Genomic DNA, 17,122 nt, shown 5'->3' on the forward strand with positions numbered 1-17,122 from the left:
CTGATGACCAAGAATTGACAGAGCAACCATCAAGTCTTAGAAAGTGTTATTACATGCAGAGTTTTAGGTCCTATAATTAACACCTCTGTTTAGAACTACTTCCAACCCAGAAATCAACATATAATACATTACTAGGTATTATTCCCTGCCATTATAATTAACAAAGCTGCAATTATTTGCTGTATATTTCCACACATACATTAACATCAGAATGAGTTGCAATAAATGCACCCATCTAAACATGAATCTATGTTAATGGACTCAAGTCATCTTCTCTTTCACTTGGGCATGATCCAGACCTCACAAAGGCCTTCCATTTTATGAATCTAACTTTATTTGCTGCACTCTGTGGCCACTGGCCTACACGATTACTGCAGTCTCTATATCTAGTTAGGACTTTTTCGATTAGCCAGTGCTAAAAGCGGTGGATTTGATTTCAAACTCTTTTTATTAGGTTTACCTAATGAGGACAGTTAGACCACAGAGCAGATACTCTCTCCTGGATCTCCAGTAAATACTATTACATCTGCCAGCTCAGGAAGCCAGGGAAACTCAAAATGTTATTCACACTGCTCCGCTGTCAAAATAACATGAGCCTGAAACCTCACAATCCATTCTTCATCCAATACAATGGCCTAATGCAAGGTGTAGGAGACAGGTGGAGACAATAAACAAAAACATATTCACATCCTTTGCTTTCAACAATAAAATGACCCTGAAAATAAAGTGTTATTACTTTGCTTGTAAGACACCTGATTTTGATTAACTGAAATTCACACTTATTGGATTAAAAATATAGATACCTTAAACTGGAAAAGTAAGACTATTTCCCAAATACTCCTGCCTAATTCATCATATAAATGTGTTTTATACTGTGGGTGATTCAGTGATTTTATTTATTTATTTAGTTTAGCATATATATATATGTCACATACGATTTTGTGAATGTTGATGATGAGAGGTTTGGTAAAAAAAAAATTAATTCACTATCTTCATCAATTAATGTGAAAGTGCTTAAAAAGTTAGTGAACTCATCAAACATTACTACGGGTTTGCCTGAAAGTTTGTTTGTTTTTGTGGATTGATGTTTTTCTATAGTCACACCCAGGTTAAATAAAGTACACTTCCCTAATGTGCTCTATTTCCACACTTATTTTGTACTTAATATATAAAATATTATTCTTTAGTACTTCCTTAGATGAACTTAAGATCAACTAAGTGTGCTCAGCTGTGCTATTTTGGGACAACATAAATATTAAATAAAATGTGCTGTTAAATTAATTCTCTGTATTTAAAAAATAATAATTAGTTACCACTTGTAGTACACTTGAACCCATCTTTCATACACTAGTACTACAAGTTGTTACTAAATATTTTTCTTAAATACAGAGATAGTATGTTAAAAGTGCATTTTAGTTTACATTAATGGTGTCCCAAAACAGCACAGTTGAGTACACTTAGTTGATCTTAAGTTTATCTTAAGAAGTAGGCTAACAAAGAATCATTTTAGCATGGCCTATAAAGTACAAAATTAGTGCACATTTTAAGGAAAGAGTACTTTTTTTTTTATTTTTTATTTTTTTTTTTTTTTTACCTGGGCAGTGCATAATAACTGGTTTGTGGGTGATATAAGGTGGTCATAGGATGTTAAAAATCTGTCTGACCATCTATCGTGATCATCTTGATCATCTTAAGTATGACCAGTACATGATTTGTTGCTGGTTCTAGCAGACTGAACCAGCTTTAGACCAGCTAGTAACCAGTTTAGACCAGTAAGAAACCAAATATGTTTTATTAATGTATTAATAAAATACAGTAGATTTAAATGTAGTAGCCTACTAAATTAAATTTGAAATCATAAATGGTATTTTTTAAACAATAAAAAAGTACTCATTTACTATACTATTTTATGCCTCTTCTTCAAAATATTGTCATTATTACGTTGACAAATCGAGCAAAATGTTTGGAGTTCTCGCGCTCGCTCCTGGAGAAGTCCATTTGAATGGGATGTCAGGGGTGAGTGATGTAGTCGCGCGCATCTCATTTGATCACAGCTCTCACGCTCAGGTGGGGGACTCTTGGTTAAACCTCAAACCTTTCCTCCCACCAGCAGGGAAATCAACCACAGCAGCATGCTGCTGTCCCCCGCGCAGCCTCTTTTGACCGCACGTCGAGCATAATCCAAACAAATATTCTTACTACTTTTTACATTCGAAAGAAACTCCCAAAAGGCAGTTCTTAGGCAGTTTATAAGTACTTCTGCAGTTTGCCAAGTCACTGGGACCATCGAAGATGCCCCACCAAGAGCAGGTGCTGGCCCACGGACACCTCTGCGCCCCAGGTCCTCCAAAGAACCCCGGGTACAACAGTAACCCGGTGCCCGTCATCATTCAGACAGAGTCCCGCGAGGAATGGGGCAAAAAAATGGATTTTCTTTTATCCGTCATCGGTTTTGCGGTAGATCTCGGAAACGTTTGGAGATTTCCATATATCTGTTATCAAAACGGCGGTGGTAAGTGTTATAAACTATTATGAACTGTATGTATTTACTTATATTTACTTTTTTAAATTTACATTTTACTGTACAATAATATACATTCACAAAAACATTTAAAATAGTTTCTTGCTACTTTGATCAGTTGAAATTTGATTACATTTAAAAGCACAAGAGCGGATGCGCTATCCACGGTGCTGAATTTATTATTTTGTTTTTGTTGTTTGACAAACCTCCTAACAACTAAATAAGCAACATAACGTGTTTTCTGATGATTTAGACTAAACCAACTCAATAAAACTAAAAGGTTAGGTTTATTTGGTGTCTTAAGTTTTTAAGCAAAATCAGTGATGCGAACGCCAGAACCAATTTAACCTCTTCATTCACTTCATCCAAAAAAAAAAGAAAAAAAAAGACAATGCTGAGTCGAGTCTGAAAACATATTAGCATAGCGCAGAGATAATACGCAATAAAAAAATTAAATAAAATTCCCATCCGCCATCATCATGACATTTATTTTACAGGGTATCATTTTAAGTAAGTAGCCTAATACGTATTTACCAACGGGAAAAACACCCAATGTGTTTTTTTACCCGAAGGCTACAATATTTGACCTGTTAATTTTGTAGTTTTAAAATAACAAACATATAGGTGCAACAAACTGGAAAACCATGCTTCTGCCAAGTGTCTATATACCATTTTTATACAGGGTTTTTAAAATTTTACAGACTGACCTGATTTAATAATGTAAAACTTTTTTCATTTTTGGTTTGTATTCTCAATATGTTATGTTTATTTAAACTTCTGCTCCGATGCACCTGTGAAGACATGGCCAGCTGCAGTCATCAATCATGTATTCATGATTTAAACTGAGATCAACAAGTGTCACACTACAAATCTCATCTCATGTTTTCAAAGTAACCTATTGAAATGATTGAAATGAAACATGATTTAATAACATACATAAATACTTAAACATACAGATAAATTTACTTAGTGGAAGATTTGGTAACACTTTAGATTAGAGTTTTCCCTCAATAAACTCCTAATTTGCAGCTTATTGATAGTAAGTTGATGTAGTAGTTATGATTTGTTATTGGGTGGGTTAAGAGATTTATAATATGCTTATGCAGAACAAGGCATTCATAAGTGCTTTATGAGTACTAGTAAAAAAAACAACCTGCTAGTAAGTGTTCAAATTGTTCTTTGTTGATCTCACTTATTTTAGAGATTAGAAAATCACTTTGATCTGTTATTATTGTGTTCTTCAGGTGCATTTCTTATTCCATATGTCCTGATGGCTGTATTCGGTGGGGTGCCACTTTTCTACATGGAGTTAGCTCTGGGACAGTTCCACAGGACAGGTGCCATATCCATATGGAAACATATTTGCCCTATTTTTAAAGGTGAGATACATTCTTTTTCATTTACAATATTGTAAGGTTTGAGCATTGAAGGTCTATAAATGTTCATTTTTCTATAGATCTAACTTTAGGATTGGTTCAAAGTCTAATAGACTAATAGACGTTCGCAGAGATAGATGGACAGAGAAAACGGACACAGTGTCATACTGAGAGATTTCATTATCAAAACACTGACATCACTTTTTCTTCCCTGTCAGGTATTGGTTTCGCCATCTGCATCATTGCACTGTATGTGTCCTTCTACTATAACACCATCATCGCCTGGGCCCTGTTCTACCTCTACTCCTCCTTCAGTAGCACTCTGCCCTGGACCAGCTGTGATAATGAATGGAACACAGAGAACTGCACTAACTACTTCGGAAAAGACAACGTGACCTGGACCAACTATTCACGCTCACCTGCTGAGGAGTTTTACACGTAAGTGCATGTAAGTGGCTGCAAATATGGCAAAGAAAAGAGTGAAGGAAAGACAGTGAGGGCTAGATTTAGTAAAAATAAATAACAATGGGGAAAAAAGCATTGTGGATGAAAGGTGGAACAGCATATATATATATATAAATATATACAGTACATGTAATAATTTTCAAAATATATATTGCATGTGTGTGTGTTTGTATATATATATATATATATATATATATATATATAGTGCACATATATATATAAATATACACAGTAAACAAATATATTATGTTAACAAAAGTTTTATTTTGGATGCAGTTAACCGTGATTAATTGTTTGACAGCACTAATATGTATATATATATATATATATATATATATATATATATATATATATATATATATATATATATATATATATGCAAAGCAAATTGCAATCAACGAAAATAATACATCATTCTTTTAGTTAGAACTGCAAATGACTGATAACACATTTTTAAATTGGTGGAGATCTAATTATTTTTTATTTTTTTATTACATCAACATTTCTTTCTTTTGGTCTTGGTCTTTTTTCCAGTAAACTTGTGTAAACTTGTGCTTTGTGGTTCAGGTCAGTTCCAGACTGTATTTGTAAATCCTTCTTAAAACAGGAGGAATGTCCTGGTAGTCCATGATTCATCCGGGCTTGAGGATGTGGGATACATTCGCTGGCAGCTCACGCTTTGCCTCTTCCTCATCTTCACCATCGTCTACTTCAGCCTTTGGAAAGGAGTCAAGACTTCAGGAAAGGTAACTGAATCCCGAGGTTTGAGGAAAAACACCTCTTTCTATATCCTCTCATCCTCCCGTGTCTCTCTCAGGTAGTATGGGTGACTGCCACCCTGCCGTACGCGGTGCTGTTGATCCTTATGATCCGTGGTGCAACTTTGCCAGGAGCCTGGAAGGGAGTGGTGTTCTACCTCAATCCCAAATGGGAGAAACTGAAGGAGACAAGCGTGAGTGCTTTTCTCTTACCACCGCTCAGACTTTTCCCTTTGCGTCTAGCATTGATTTATTGTTAAATTACATTGTGTTGTTTCTTGACATTCTTTACTTACTCTTGTTACCCTTTTAAATGTATTTATGTGCTGTTTTGATTGCAAAGTGCATGTATGTAGGAAAGTGTTTTTATTTCATGCAGAAATAAAAAGATCAGAGGCATTTGGGCAGGAAAGTCATGAATCACTAGTAGATGAACTGACCTGGGGAAATTATGTACCTCATAAAGCGGATATTTCTTCATAAATTTTGAGATTAGTTAATAATAAAGAACTCCATGATAAATAAACCAATATTGTCTCAGGTATATAAATGGTCCATGGAGGCAATAGGAAAAACTGCATTTTCATATTTCGAGTCATAAGATGCTGTTTGCTAGGTGATGCAGCACTGCAGAAAACCGTGATGGGAAGCAAAAATAAAGCACTGGGGACTAATGATATGCATAAACGGTTCAGAATCGTTTTCCATCATGAAAGGCCCTCATACTAATTGACACACACAGATCTTCAGATGTGATCATGCACTGCTTAATCCCAGTATTCTGTGATGGCATTGTCTTCAGCATTGCCTCACCATTTAAGTTCCTGAATTGGAACTGAAATATAGTGAATTTTATAAATGATCTTTATGATTTGATTCGTTTTCATGTGTTTGGCTCTAGCCACACTTTGGTTTATAGTATGGAATGTTTTGTAGGTATGGGTTGATGCAGCTGCACAGATCTTCTTCTCTCTCGGTCCTGGTTTTGGCGTTCTGCTTGCCCTGTCCAGTTACAATCCCTTCAACAATAACTGCTACAGGTACAGACAAAACCTTCATTTTCATCACACTGATCTAGTGGAATTTTCAGCATCCTCTGTTTATCAGCATTTGCATTGAGTTCTTCATGGTTGTTTGATATTTTTTATAAAAGATATTAAAATAATATCTAGTTTAAGTTAATACTTGAGTCACACAGTATGTATGATTTTTTTTATAAATAAAATAAGTCTCTTATGTTTATGGAAGCTGCACTTATTTGATCAAAAACACAGTAAAAACAGTAATATTGTGAAATACTATTACAATTTTAAATGTTTTCTTTTTTTTTTTTTTTTTTTTTTTTTTACTATGAAGCTGAATTGTTTTTTTTTCAGCATCATGACTCCAGTCTTCAGTGTCACATGATACTTCAGAAATCATTCTAATATGCTGATCAGAAAACATTTTAGAATTTTGAAGAAACCATGTAATTATTATTAATTTTTTTAATCCTTTGATGGACATAAAGTTCACAAGACCATGTGAAATTCATGTGTCCGCACATGACATGCAAGAAAAAAGAAATAAATTGTGCACACAATTTACTAATTCGTTCCCTCAATGTACTAAAACGTGCACACGATTACTATTGCGTTCCGTCGATTTATTATTGCGTTCCCTCGATTTGCTAAATTGTACAAATCGAGGGAACGAATTAGTAAATCGTGCACACGATTTAGCCTACTTTTCTTTTCCTGCATTTCATCTGCGGGGCTCTAATAAAATGTTGTGTTTGATCAATGTAATTCTTCCTTGCCGAATAAAAGTATTAATTTCTTTTAAAAAAATCTTACTGACCCCGACGTTTTGAAGGTCGTCTATGAACAGAAGAGCAAACTTATACTGTGCTGTAACAAAACAGACCTGCCAATTCTGGCCAATGTGATTCCCACTCACTCTTAATTCTGATTCTATCTATAGTTTAGCCATTTATTTACATTCGGCTCTGTGTCCACTAACCAAGGAGAAATGCCATCAAAACGAACTGGGTTCTGATGAATCATATGATGTATCAAAACAAATGCCCTGCCCCATGAGTAAATGATATAAAAACAAGATTAGAACTGCAAATTATGGCCAATTTGAAGAGATATATTTGAGTGATAGGAAATTGAATTGTGTGCTACAAGATAGTCAGGAGGCATATGGGCAATCTTAACAGATCAAGTCATATCTAAAGATGAGAAAATTACATATGGACATGGGATCTGGAAACCGCCCACGGCAAATTCTGTCAGTCATCACATTTTTTAAATTTAGTTTGTAAATTACTTTCTGTTTGTGATTTGTACAGAGACGCTATTGTAACCAGTCTGGTCAACTGCCTGACAAGTTTTGTGTCAGGATTTGTTATATTCACTGTCCTGGGATATATGGCCGAACAGAGAAATGTAAACGTTGAGGATGTAGCCAGGGACAAAGGTAAGCTTTCATTTTTGCTTTTTTAAATATTTAGAGTTTTACTGTAGATGTGCTGCATCAAACCAAAAATAACATTCAATCCCTCCTCTAGGACCCAGTCTGCTCTTCATCACATATCCTGAAGCCATTGCAAATATGGTTGGGTCGACTTTCTTTGCCATCATCTTCTTTGTGATGATGATTACTCTTGGACTGGACAGCACGGTATGAATGCACTTATACCTGTAAATGTGCAGAAACAATATTTCTTAATATGCACGTGAAGCCAGCAAAAGTATATAATTTATAGAAATACAGATATGAAACATGAATGACATACAGAACTAGATTTGAATATCCAGATGAAAGGAAGCAAGTAAACAACAACATATTTTTAGTTTGGTTCTGTTTAAATTAAATGGCATCAGAGTCGTCTTAAAGTTTGTTGTTTTGACAGTCAGCATGCAGCACACATCTTGTTTCTTTTGGCTGTGCATGAGAATTGATGCATGACTGTTGATGGCTAAAGAGATGAAACAACAACGATATTGATTATAATTTAGAAAGAATGCCAATTCCAATTCAATATGAAATTTACTACAATGATATCACTGCTTATGTAAGCCAATGTGAAACTTTTATCTTTTTCTAGTTTTCAAATGCCAAAAGTATGTCCAAATCTGAAATGATCTGCAAGAAGCCTGAATGGAGATTGTGCATTCAACAGCTGAAATATAAAACATTATGAATAAAGATATAGAACTAAAAGAGAGAGATATTTCTCTACAGTTCTGTCCTGCAATAGCAATATATATGATTGAGTGTTCATCTTTTTTGTGTGTGTGCTTTCTTGCCTCAGTTTGGTGGGCTAGAGGCCATAATCACAGCTGTAATGGATGAGTACCCAGACACCCTGTCCCACAGGAGAGAGCTGTTTGTTTTTGGACTGGTGGTTGTTTGCTTTCTGGGCTCTCTCGGCACCCTTACTACAGTGAGTTCAGTGGACTTCTGGATCTCAGTTTGTTGAATGTACCTTTCAGCAGGGAAACACAATATTATAATAACAGAGTATGTGAAATAGAATATGTCAGGGATAATGTACATCCAGCCAGGCTGGATGTACATTGTCTCGCTTATTACACGGCTACTTGCCACATTAGTAAATAATTAGACACAAAATATTTATTTGAACACAAAGCTTCCGTGAAGACAGTAGTTGCGAGCAAGCCTCAAATTCAAACAAGATGGACATTTAAGGGAAACGGTGCAGTAAAACCATGTATTACACAAAATTTCACCACAAAATAATTAAGGCAATAAAAGAAATAAGAAGAATTTTTTGTTTCATTTGGCAGCAGCTGCGTTTGTATGAAATGAGAGCGAGACCGTGATACCAGGATGACATAAGCTAAATAAACAATTTTACACTATTTTGTATCAAGTGTTAATATTTTATTAGCTAAACAAACGCAAAACTTCCACCGAGAAAAAAAGTATTCCACAGAGCCGTGTAATAAAGGTTAATAAAGAAGAAAAATATGTGGGTTTTTTAATGCTTTTTCTTTTTTTTGCAAGGGTGGTGCATATGTGGTAAAGTTACTAGAAGAATTTGGAGTTGGTTCTTCAATTATAGCTATAGTCTTTCTGGAGGCCACAGCAGTATCCTGGTTTTATGGTAAGGTTTTTATATATATATATAAATATATATATATATATATATATATATATATATATATATATATATATATATATTGGTCTGTACTGTATATATATATATATGTCCACTAAATGGGGTTTAAAAAAAAACTTTCTATGCATGAAAGAGTCATGAAAAAAATTACGTGTTACACACAATATGAAAATATTCAGCTATATTAAGCTTTTGAACTTTGATAATAACGACAACTGAAGTAATGGCAGCATCATCTTTGTCATCACAGGAATCAGTTACATTTTACCATTTTTAATCTAAACAGTTTAAAACATTTATTTTAAATTGTAATATATCTGTTACTGCTATACAATTTTTTCCCCTAAACATCATATCTAAGTGTACATAAACAAAAATGTCAGTATTTTTTAGTATACATTTATTTCAATTTCTCCAGGTATTAACAGATTCAGCAATGATATCAAATCAATGTTGGGCTATACTCCAGGACTCTTCTGGAGAGTGTGTTGGGTTGCCATCAGCCCAGCTTTTCTTGCTGTAAGTATAAACAAAGATGTCCTGACAGTATGTGCAAAGTTTGTGAAATGTTAAAGTCCTTTTTCACGCTCTCAAATCTCTTTAAGCATCCACCACCTCCTTTCCACCCTTAACACCTTCATAATCTCATCCCCTCACCTGTCCACACAGTCAGAATTCCCAGTCTGCAAATGTCAAACCGCATGCATCCTTATAGCCTTATATTCCTCTGATACTTCTGCATGCATCTCAACAGGCCGGAGCTTCCACACACGGCTGACATTCCCACAACCAGTTTTTCATCATTTAAAAAAACAAACATGATAAACGGCTACCTGTCTCATCTCCTGAGACGGTGTTAGAGAGGTTATTTGAAATGCTGGAGAGAAGACATTTGTCACTTGATAATATGGACCTTTTGAATATAAAATAATCTGATCAGAGTCTCACTCTAAAGATGTTTTCAAATGTATCAATCCATCCAGAGACTGCAGTGACCTACAGATCATTCTAACCTGAATTGTTCAAACACTCTTAAAATGAAATATAACATTTTAAAGAAAAACTTTCATGTTTGATAAATGTAACTTTTTAAAGGAACTGCATTTTTTTTATCATGACATGTCAAGAAATAACACTTTTATTTTTAGTTTTATTCATTTTTATTATTCTAATTTAACTCAGTGAATATGTTTCCCATTCATTTCTTCAGTACATCATTATCAGCTCACTGTTGAACCCTCAGACCCTCTCACTATTCGACTACGAGTTCCCAGACTGGAGCATCACGGTCGGTTACATCATCGGAGCGTCCTCTTTCATATGGATCCCCGTCTACATGGTGTACAAGCTTGTGTGGACCCCAGGCTCTCTTAAAGAGGTGAGACATGCATGTGAGCCACTGGTTGACTAAATGAACTACTCACACTTGAAAAGCATTCTTGTTGCACCCAAAATAATTTACTCATTCTCAGGCCATCCAAGATGTAGATGAGTTTGTTTCTTCATCAGAATGGAATCGGAGAAATTTAGCTTAATATCATTTGCTCCTCTGGATCCTCCTCTGCAGTGAATGGGTGCCGTCAGAATGAGAGTCCAAACAGCTGGGGGAAAAAAACACAGGTAATCCACGTAACTCCAGTCCATCATATACTGTCTTGTGAAGTGAAAAGCTGTGTGTTTGCAAGAAACAAATCTGTCATTAAAATGACTTTAACCTCAAACCATCACTATGGATAGAGTCCTCTATCCATTATATTGATTTCTCCAGTGAAAAAGTCATCTTGTTTGAATCAGGAGAGAAATATGTGCAGATCAAGCACTGTTTACAAGTGAACAGTCCAAAACATCTCTGAACAAGTTGGTAGGTTTTGATGTGAGAGGGGGATGGACTTTTCACGGTATTATGCATTATGGACTTTGGCTAGAAGCGACAATGGATTTATTTCTTACAAATATTCAGCTTTTCCTTTCTCTAGACATTATTTGATGGGCTGGAGTCATGTTGTGGATTATTGTTATGTTTTTTAACAGCCGTTTAGACTCTTATTCTGAAGGAATCCATTCACACAGAGGATCCAAGTGATGTAGAGCTAAACTTCTCCAAATCTGTTCTAACGAAGAAACAAACTGAGGGTGATTCCCATTCCTTGAAATTCACAAAATGGGTTGATGAGTTGCTCACATGTTGTTTTAAATTCAATTTCAGCGCCTTGCTGTATGTCTGCGACCGGAGAGAACACTGCCAGACATCCACACAGACAGTATGGGCCTAAGTCCTATACTATAGACCACTGAGAGAAAAACAACTGATCACAACTCACACAAAATCTACCCACAAATATTGGGTTACACATGTCCACGGCCAACTAAGCAACTTTTGCATAGCTCTAGGGATTTGTCCTGAAAAAAATGAAATATTCAAAAGTGACGCATATTAGATTTAATCTGAAAAAAGAAAACATTCAATGTAAATTATAAATGTTGATTAAATAATCTGTGCAATTTATAAATGATTGATGTTCTTTTCTCTTCGTTTACAGTTTATGTATAAGATGAAGAGTTCAGTGTTTTTTTTTTACATTGTAAGACCCTCCAAGTCATAAAATGTTTTTTGAGATACATGCAAGTGAGATTACCTCATTGTCAGAAATTCAGACAATGAGAACTTAATACACATTTCTCACTTATTTTTCAGAAATAACTGTTGTCAAGATTGAATCAATATGGAGTTTTTCTGCCTTAACTCTGACTAAATACTATATCTACTATCTCAAATCTTTGTAAAACCTGTATTGTACCGTACCTCACCGAGAAAAGGACTAAAAGACAACAATAAGGGTTACTTCTGAACTAACACTACATGAAATTGTCATTATCTAACAAAACTTGAGCCCCAGCTGTGTAACATTTTCTTCCCACATATTTTTTCCAAATAAAGAGCTGAGGATGTTACTGAACTCTGGATGTGACCAAATATTAAACTGTTATGAATGTCTTATTATGGATAGTTCAAAATGTGGTTCATATACTATGTCTGCACTGTAGATTGAGAGTTTTGCTCGTGTGTATGTTTGGAAAAATAATAAAGCTGTGCTGAACATTCCTTTCGTTAACTATCTATCTTATCTTATCTATCTATCTATCTATCTATCTATCTATCTATCTATCTATCTATCTATCTATCTATCTATCTATCTATCTATCTATCTATCTATCTATCTATCTATCTATCTATCTATCTATCTATCTATCTAGCATTATAAGTATCTATTCAGATGTACAATGCTATGTGTGATTCCCACTTTCGTTCTGTAAGCGTGAACAGCCTTGCACTTTAATTAACATGTTGATTTGCATTGAGCTGCAGTATCCAGCATCTGTAAACACACAAGGGGTAAGAGAACAGCGTTGTGTCAGTCATTTAAATGAGATGTTTTATTAAAGACCAGATCTTCAATCGCCACCAATCGCAGCTCTGGGAAACGCAGCTCAGTTCAGCCAGTTTCAGGTATGGGGTGAGAGAATAGAGCAACGATAATGCTATTCCACATTCAGCCACTTCTAGCAGAGACCGCAGAATGGATCAAAGGCTTCAGTGCGGGCGACTGAAGGAGAGGTGGACCTCAACTACAGAGAAGCCTAACAAAAGGGCTGCAGGCTCTGTGCTCCTCCGTTAATTACCAAAATTGAAAGACCAAGAGTTGCATGAAAAAGGCTAGTGAGTGACAAACTGTATGTGACCTGCAATAACTGTGTTTCATGAGGCGAAGTTCAGGCTGTAGAAAAATCTTTAACAAACTAAGGTTCGCAAACAGTTAATAAAAAGCTGACGATGACTTAAAATGAAACATTTTAACATAAAAATGATTACCCAAATGGGTTCGGCTGACAAAAAAAGTCATTCTCAGTGAATCGCATTTATTTATAGGTCTATGATTGAGAAGTTCTATTATTATAAGAATAGTACCAAATTTAACATGAATGCAATTCTAAATGTAAGCCATTTCTATGGTCAAAGATTACCATTTTATTTTGTTTAAATTATTGGGAAATGTAAAATACAGATTTTATTTTAAACTATCTATACTTGTTGGTTAATTTTAATAAAGGGTTAGTTCACCCAAAAATTAAAATTAGCCCATAAATTACTCACCCTCAAGTCATCCTAGGTGTATATGACTTTCTTCTTTCAGATGAATCCAGTCGGAGTTCGATTAAAAATCGTCTTTGATCTTTTAAGATGTTTAATGCCACTCAGCAGGTGTTGCATGCATCAGTCCAAAAGACGTGAAATAAAAAGCAACCATCCATAATAATAAACAAAACGGCACCAGGGGGTGAACAAAGCCTCTTTAAGTGACGTGACATTCAGCCAAGTATGGTGACCCATACTCAGAATTTGTGCTATGCATTTAACCCATCCAAAGTGCACACACACAGCAGTGAACACACTCACCGTGAACACTCACCCGGCGCAGTGAGCAACCATTTGCTGTGGCACCCGGGGAGCAGTTGGGGGTTCAGTGACTTGCTCAAGGGCACCTAAGTCGTGATATTGCCGGCCCGGGACTCGAACCCACAACCCTAACCACTAGGCCACGACTACCCCACAACTCCTGTAGCAAATTGATATCCATATTCAAAATGTTATAATCACTTTATTGTAGCTTGTGCTCACAGTTGCAAACGGAAGCCGTGGAAATGAAGTGGAGAGATAAAAACAAAACAAAACAATGGTCACTAATTAGAAGTAAAAAATGAGAATGTGGGAGGATTTCTATATAAGCCAAGAGGAGACTGGTTTTCCTTTGCCAAAGTAAAGAATATTTGCTTCCTTGGCTCATGTTAACAAACGTTGGTTTTCACGAGAATCACCGGCAAGCGTAATGCTAACCTCGTACGTCATTCCCCCAGAACTGCTTTAATTTTCCAACTGTGAGCACAAGTTAGATTAAAGTAATTATTTCATTTTGAGTATGGATTTTTTGCTAACAAAAATGCATCGATTCGCTACAATAGGCTTTGTTGACCCCCGGAGCCATGTGAGACACTTTTTTTTATTTTTATGGATGGGCGCTTTTTATTTAACCTCTTTTGGACTGATGCTTGGACTGATGCATGCAACATTAAACAGCTTGAGAGATCAAAGATCATTTTTATTATAACTCCGACTGGATTTGTCTAAAAAAAAAAGAAAGTTATATACACCTAGGATGACTTGACTTGAAGTAATTTATGGGCTTATTTTCATTTTTGGGTGAACTAACACTTTAAACCTATAAATACTCTACAGAAAACAAACTATCAACAAGGCAAAATCTAAAATTAATGGACTTTCTGTGATGACGCATTTCCACAATTATTAACATTGTAAATCTAGCAAAGTTGTAAATATTTTCATTTTGTGTTTTCTTACCTTGGCATTAAATTGCATACTATAACTACTTAACGGCATTTCAAAAGCTGGCAAATATAACATATTTCATTCATTTGATCAAAGTACCCTAATCAAACACTCAGAGATTTTTTTTCTTTGTTCAGGGCGCAAAATAGTGAAGTCTACCAATATTTGGCAATAGGCCTACTCTGAAATCATTTTGAGTTTCAGGATGACTGCAGTAGTTATATATATATAAAAAGACATGGAAGTAATATAAGACATATGAACAGCACCAGCTTGTTAGTTTTTAGACAATGGTCAGATATCCTTTCATTATAGGCCTATAAAAAATACAGAAAAAAACAGAATCCAGCTTTTGCTTAGGAAGTGACAAGCATTGCGCGCAAAATAAATAAATAAATACATTTACAGAGCATCAACGTTGAATTTATGGTAAATATTTTTTTTTTTAAAGTCTGTCCATATAACATCAATTAGGCACAACTTGCACAAGCGCATTGAGGGAAACATTGAAAGGGCATGTTGGTTTATCCCGACGGCGTTAGGACCTTCCAGAAGCGTCGAGCTGTATCTGTGGATTGGGATGCATCCTGCTCGCTGTTTCGCTACAAAGTCAGGAGCACGCCTGATTTTTCTCATCGCTTCCTGCATAATGTTTTTCCATTCTGGAAATGCTCAACTGGGAGAGTCTAGATTACATAATAGACCTTATGAAGTCCTGCTGAGGCAAAATCTGGGTAAGTATTTAATTACACCGAACCTTTGTCAGGAGGCCTGTTACATCCACAAAGGGTGAACCTGCCATTGTCACATCATGATGACAGCACAGTTTGTCATTTGTTCATGCTAAATTGGCCTCTCTGTTATAATATGATCGCAATGCACTGCACCAGATGAGCATCAGTGGATTTATTTGAATTGTCTGTTCATTTTATCTCCTCTCTCAGTTCTTCTAATAAGTGTTCTATGCACACTGCTGGTGGTCATGATTGGAATGGCAGTGTGTGTCTACAAACCCCTTCGACGCAGGTGACAAGCCCTTCAAGATGAAAGACGCCGGGAACTGAATACTACTATGGAGAAGGCTTGGTTTTGAATATTAATGAACCGAGCCAAGCCATTGGATGAGAATAACGCAACGTCAGGATCCAACCCTTCGCTATTGGAAGGTTGCGAAGCAACGTCAGCATGACCTAATTAATATTGATGAACCCATTGGCGTCTTCCCTGCAACGTCATTGTAATCAAGTTCAGATCTCTCTAAAAATGTACGTGTTTAAAACTGAACACTATCTTAAAAAAATGCATACTAAATTTTGATGTTTTTTTTTTTAGTTTACAAGCTGCTAAAATGTTTACAGTCTGAATTTAAACGTATTTATTTTAAAAAAATATATTATTTTCATGTATTTATTGTAAGATGTTTATTTGACTGTTTTTTGAATAAATTAAAGTCAATGCATGAATGTGCTTCTGTTTTTTTTTTTTTTTTTTTTTTTTTTACATTCTTTCCATACTTCTACAGGCCTGAAGTTAATTACACTCTCAGAAATCTGGCACCCTTTCAAAATGTACTAATATTTTAAAGTACTAATATATAGGCTAATATATATTATAAATATATAATATAATATATATGGTAATAGGGGTAAGATACAAATAACCGCTTTGTATCTTTTTTGTTTCCTGAGTGTAACCTACCATTAAAAGTAATATAATTGTAGTTGGTATAGTAGCAACATGGTGCTTTTATAATATTATCATGAATAATTAACATATTTACACTTCCATCACATTTGCACTAAACTTCAGTATTTCCATTCTTGTCTGCCCAAGTGTCCTCTTTTCAATTCCACCAGTCACGGAGTGAATTTCTTTTTCTCATTAGAGGAGAGAAACAACTCATCCTTCTAATCCAGTCACACACAATAAGATCAGCATCTGCTGAGCAGGTTATCTCTCCCTCACACAGGATAAACAGAGGACAAATGGATACTTATATATATATATTTGCACAATGATTTTTTTAATCACATTTTTAGCAGTGTCCACAAGTGAAACACCTGCTGAGATGAACTATTTCCTGAAAAGGTTGTTAAAAACTATTAAAGCCAAAGATGAACAAGCTGTAGCACTCAGGATCCTTCTGTATTTTGCTTCAGGCAGGCTAACACAGGTTTTACCGTATACACTGTTATTCTTCTAGTTATTTCCTGTACTGGCTAATGAAATAAAAGACTTGCATATTTACAGAAAATATCTTACTTCAGCGTATGTCTTTGGATGAATAAACAACAAGCACATCTGTATGAGATGTGAGTGTATGAGGCCAGTAAATGATCAGAGCCCTTCATGCCACATCCTCTAATACATGCTTTTTACAATTACATTACTTGAATTGGTGTCATCTTGAATATTGGATTGTCAAATTTGTTGTGTCCACATATAAAAAAACACACTTGCAAATAC

The 17,122-nt window shown here is 35.3% G+C and overlaps 1 protein-coding gene across 1 annotated transcript; it reads left to right on the forward strand.

The window, feature by feature from the left end:
- The first annotated feature begins 2,094 nt into the window (after window positions 1-2,094).
- LOC132140469 (sodium-dependent serotonin transporter-like) lies at window positions 2,095-11,806 on the forward strand. The gene is made up of 13 exons (XM_059549254.1): window positions 2,095-2,512; window positions 3,766-3,900; window positions 4,116-4,335; window positions 4,970-5,108; window positions 5,180-5,314; window positions 6,057-6,160; window positions 7,456-7,583; window positions 7,675-7,787; window positions 8,422-8,553; window positions 9,138-9,237; window positions 9,671-9,771; window positions 10,463-10,630; window positions 11,459-11,806. Exons 1-13 carry the CDS (start codon window positions 2,293-2,295, stop codon window positions 11,537-11,539), a joined length of 1,776 nt encoding a protein of 591 aa, XP_059405237.1. The 5' UTR covers window positions 2,095-2,292; the 3' UTR covers window positions 11,540-11,806.
- The last annotated feature ends 5,316 nt before the right edge of the window (window positions 11,807-17,122 follow it).

Source organism: Carassius carassius, chromosome 5 (genome assembly GCF_963082965.1).
Source record: "Carassius carassius chromosome 5, fCarCar2.1, whole genome shotgun sequence".
Lineage (NCBI taxonomy): Eukaryota > Metazoa > Chordata > Actinopteri > Cypriniformes > Cyprinidae > Carassius > Carassius carassius.

Excerpts from the sequence above, each read along its gene's own strand:
- LOC132140469 (XM_059549254.1), top strand. The coding sequence starts at position 2,293 with ATGCCCCACCAAGAGCAGGTGCTGGCCCACGGACACCTCTGCGCCCCA. Across the intron at positions 3,901-4,115 it reads TATTTGCCCTATTTTTAAAG|GTATTGGTTTCGCCATCTGC; the intron begins GTGAGATACATT and ends CTTCCCTGTCAG. Across the intron at positions 7,788-8,421 it reads CTCTTGGACTGGACAGCACG|TTTGGTGGGCTAGAGGCCAT; the intron begins GTATGAATGCAC and ends TTCTTGCCTCAG.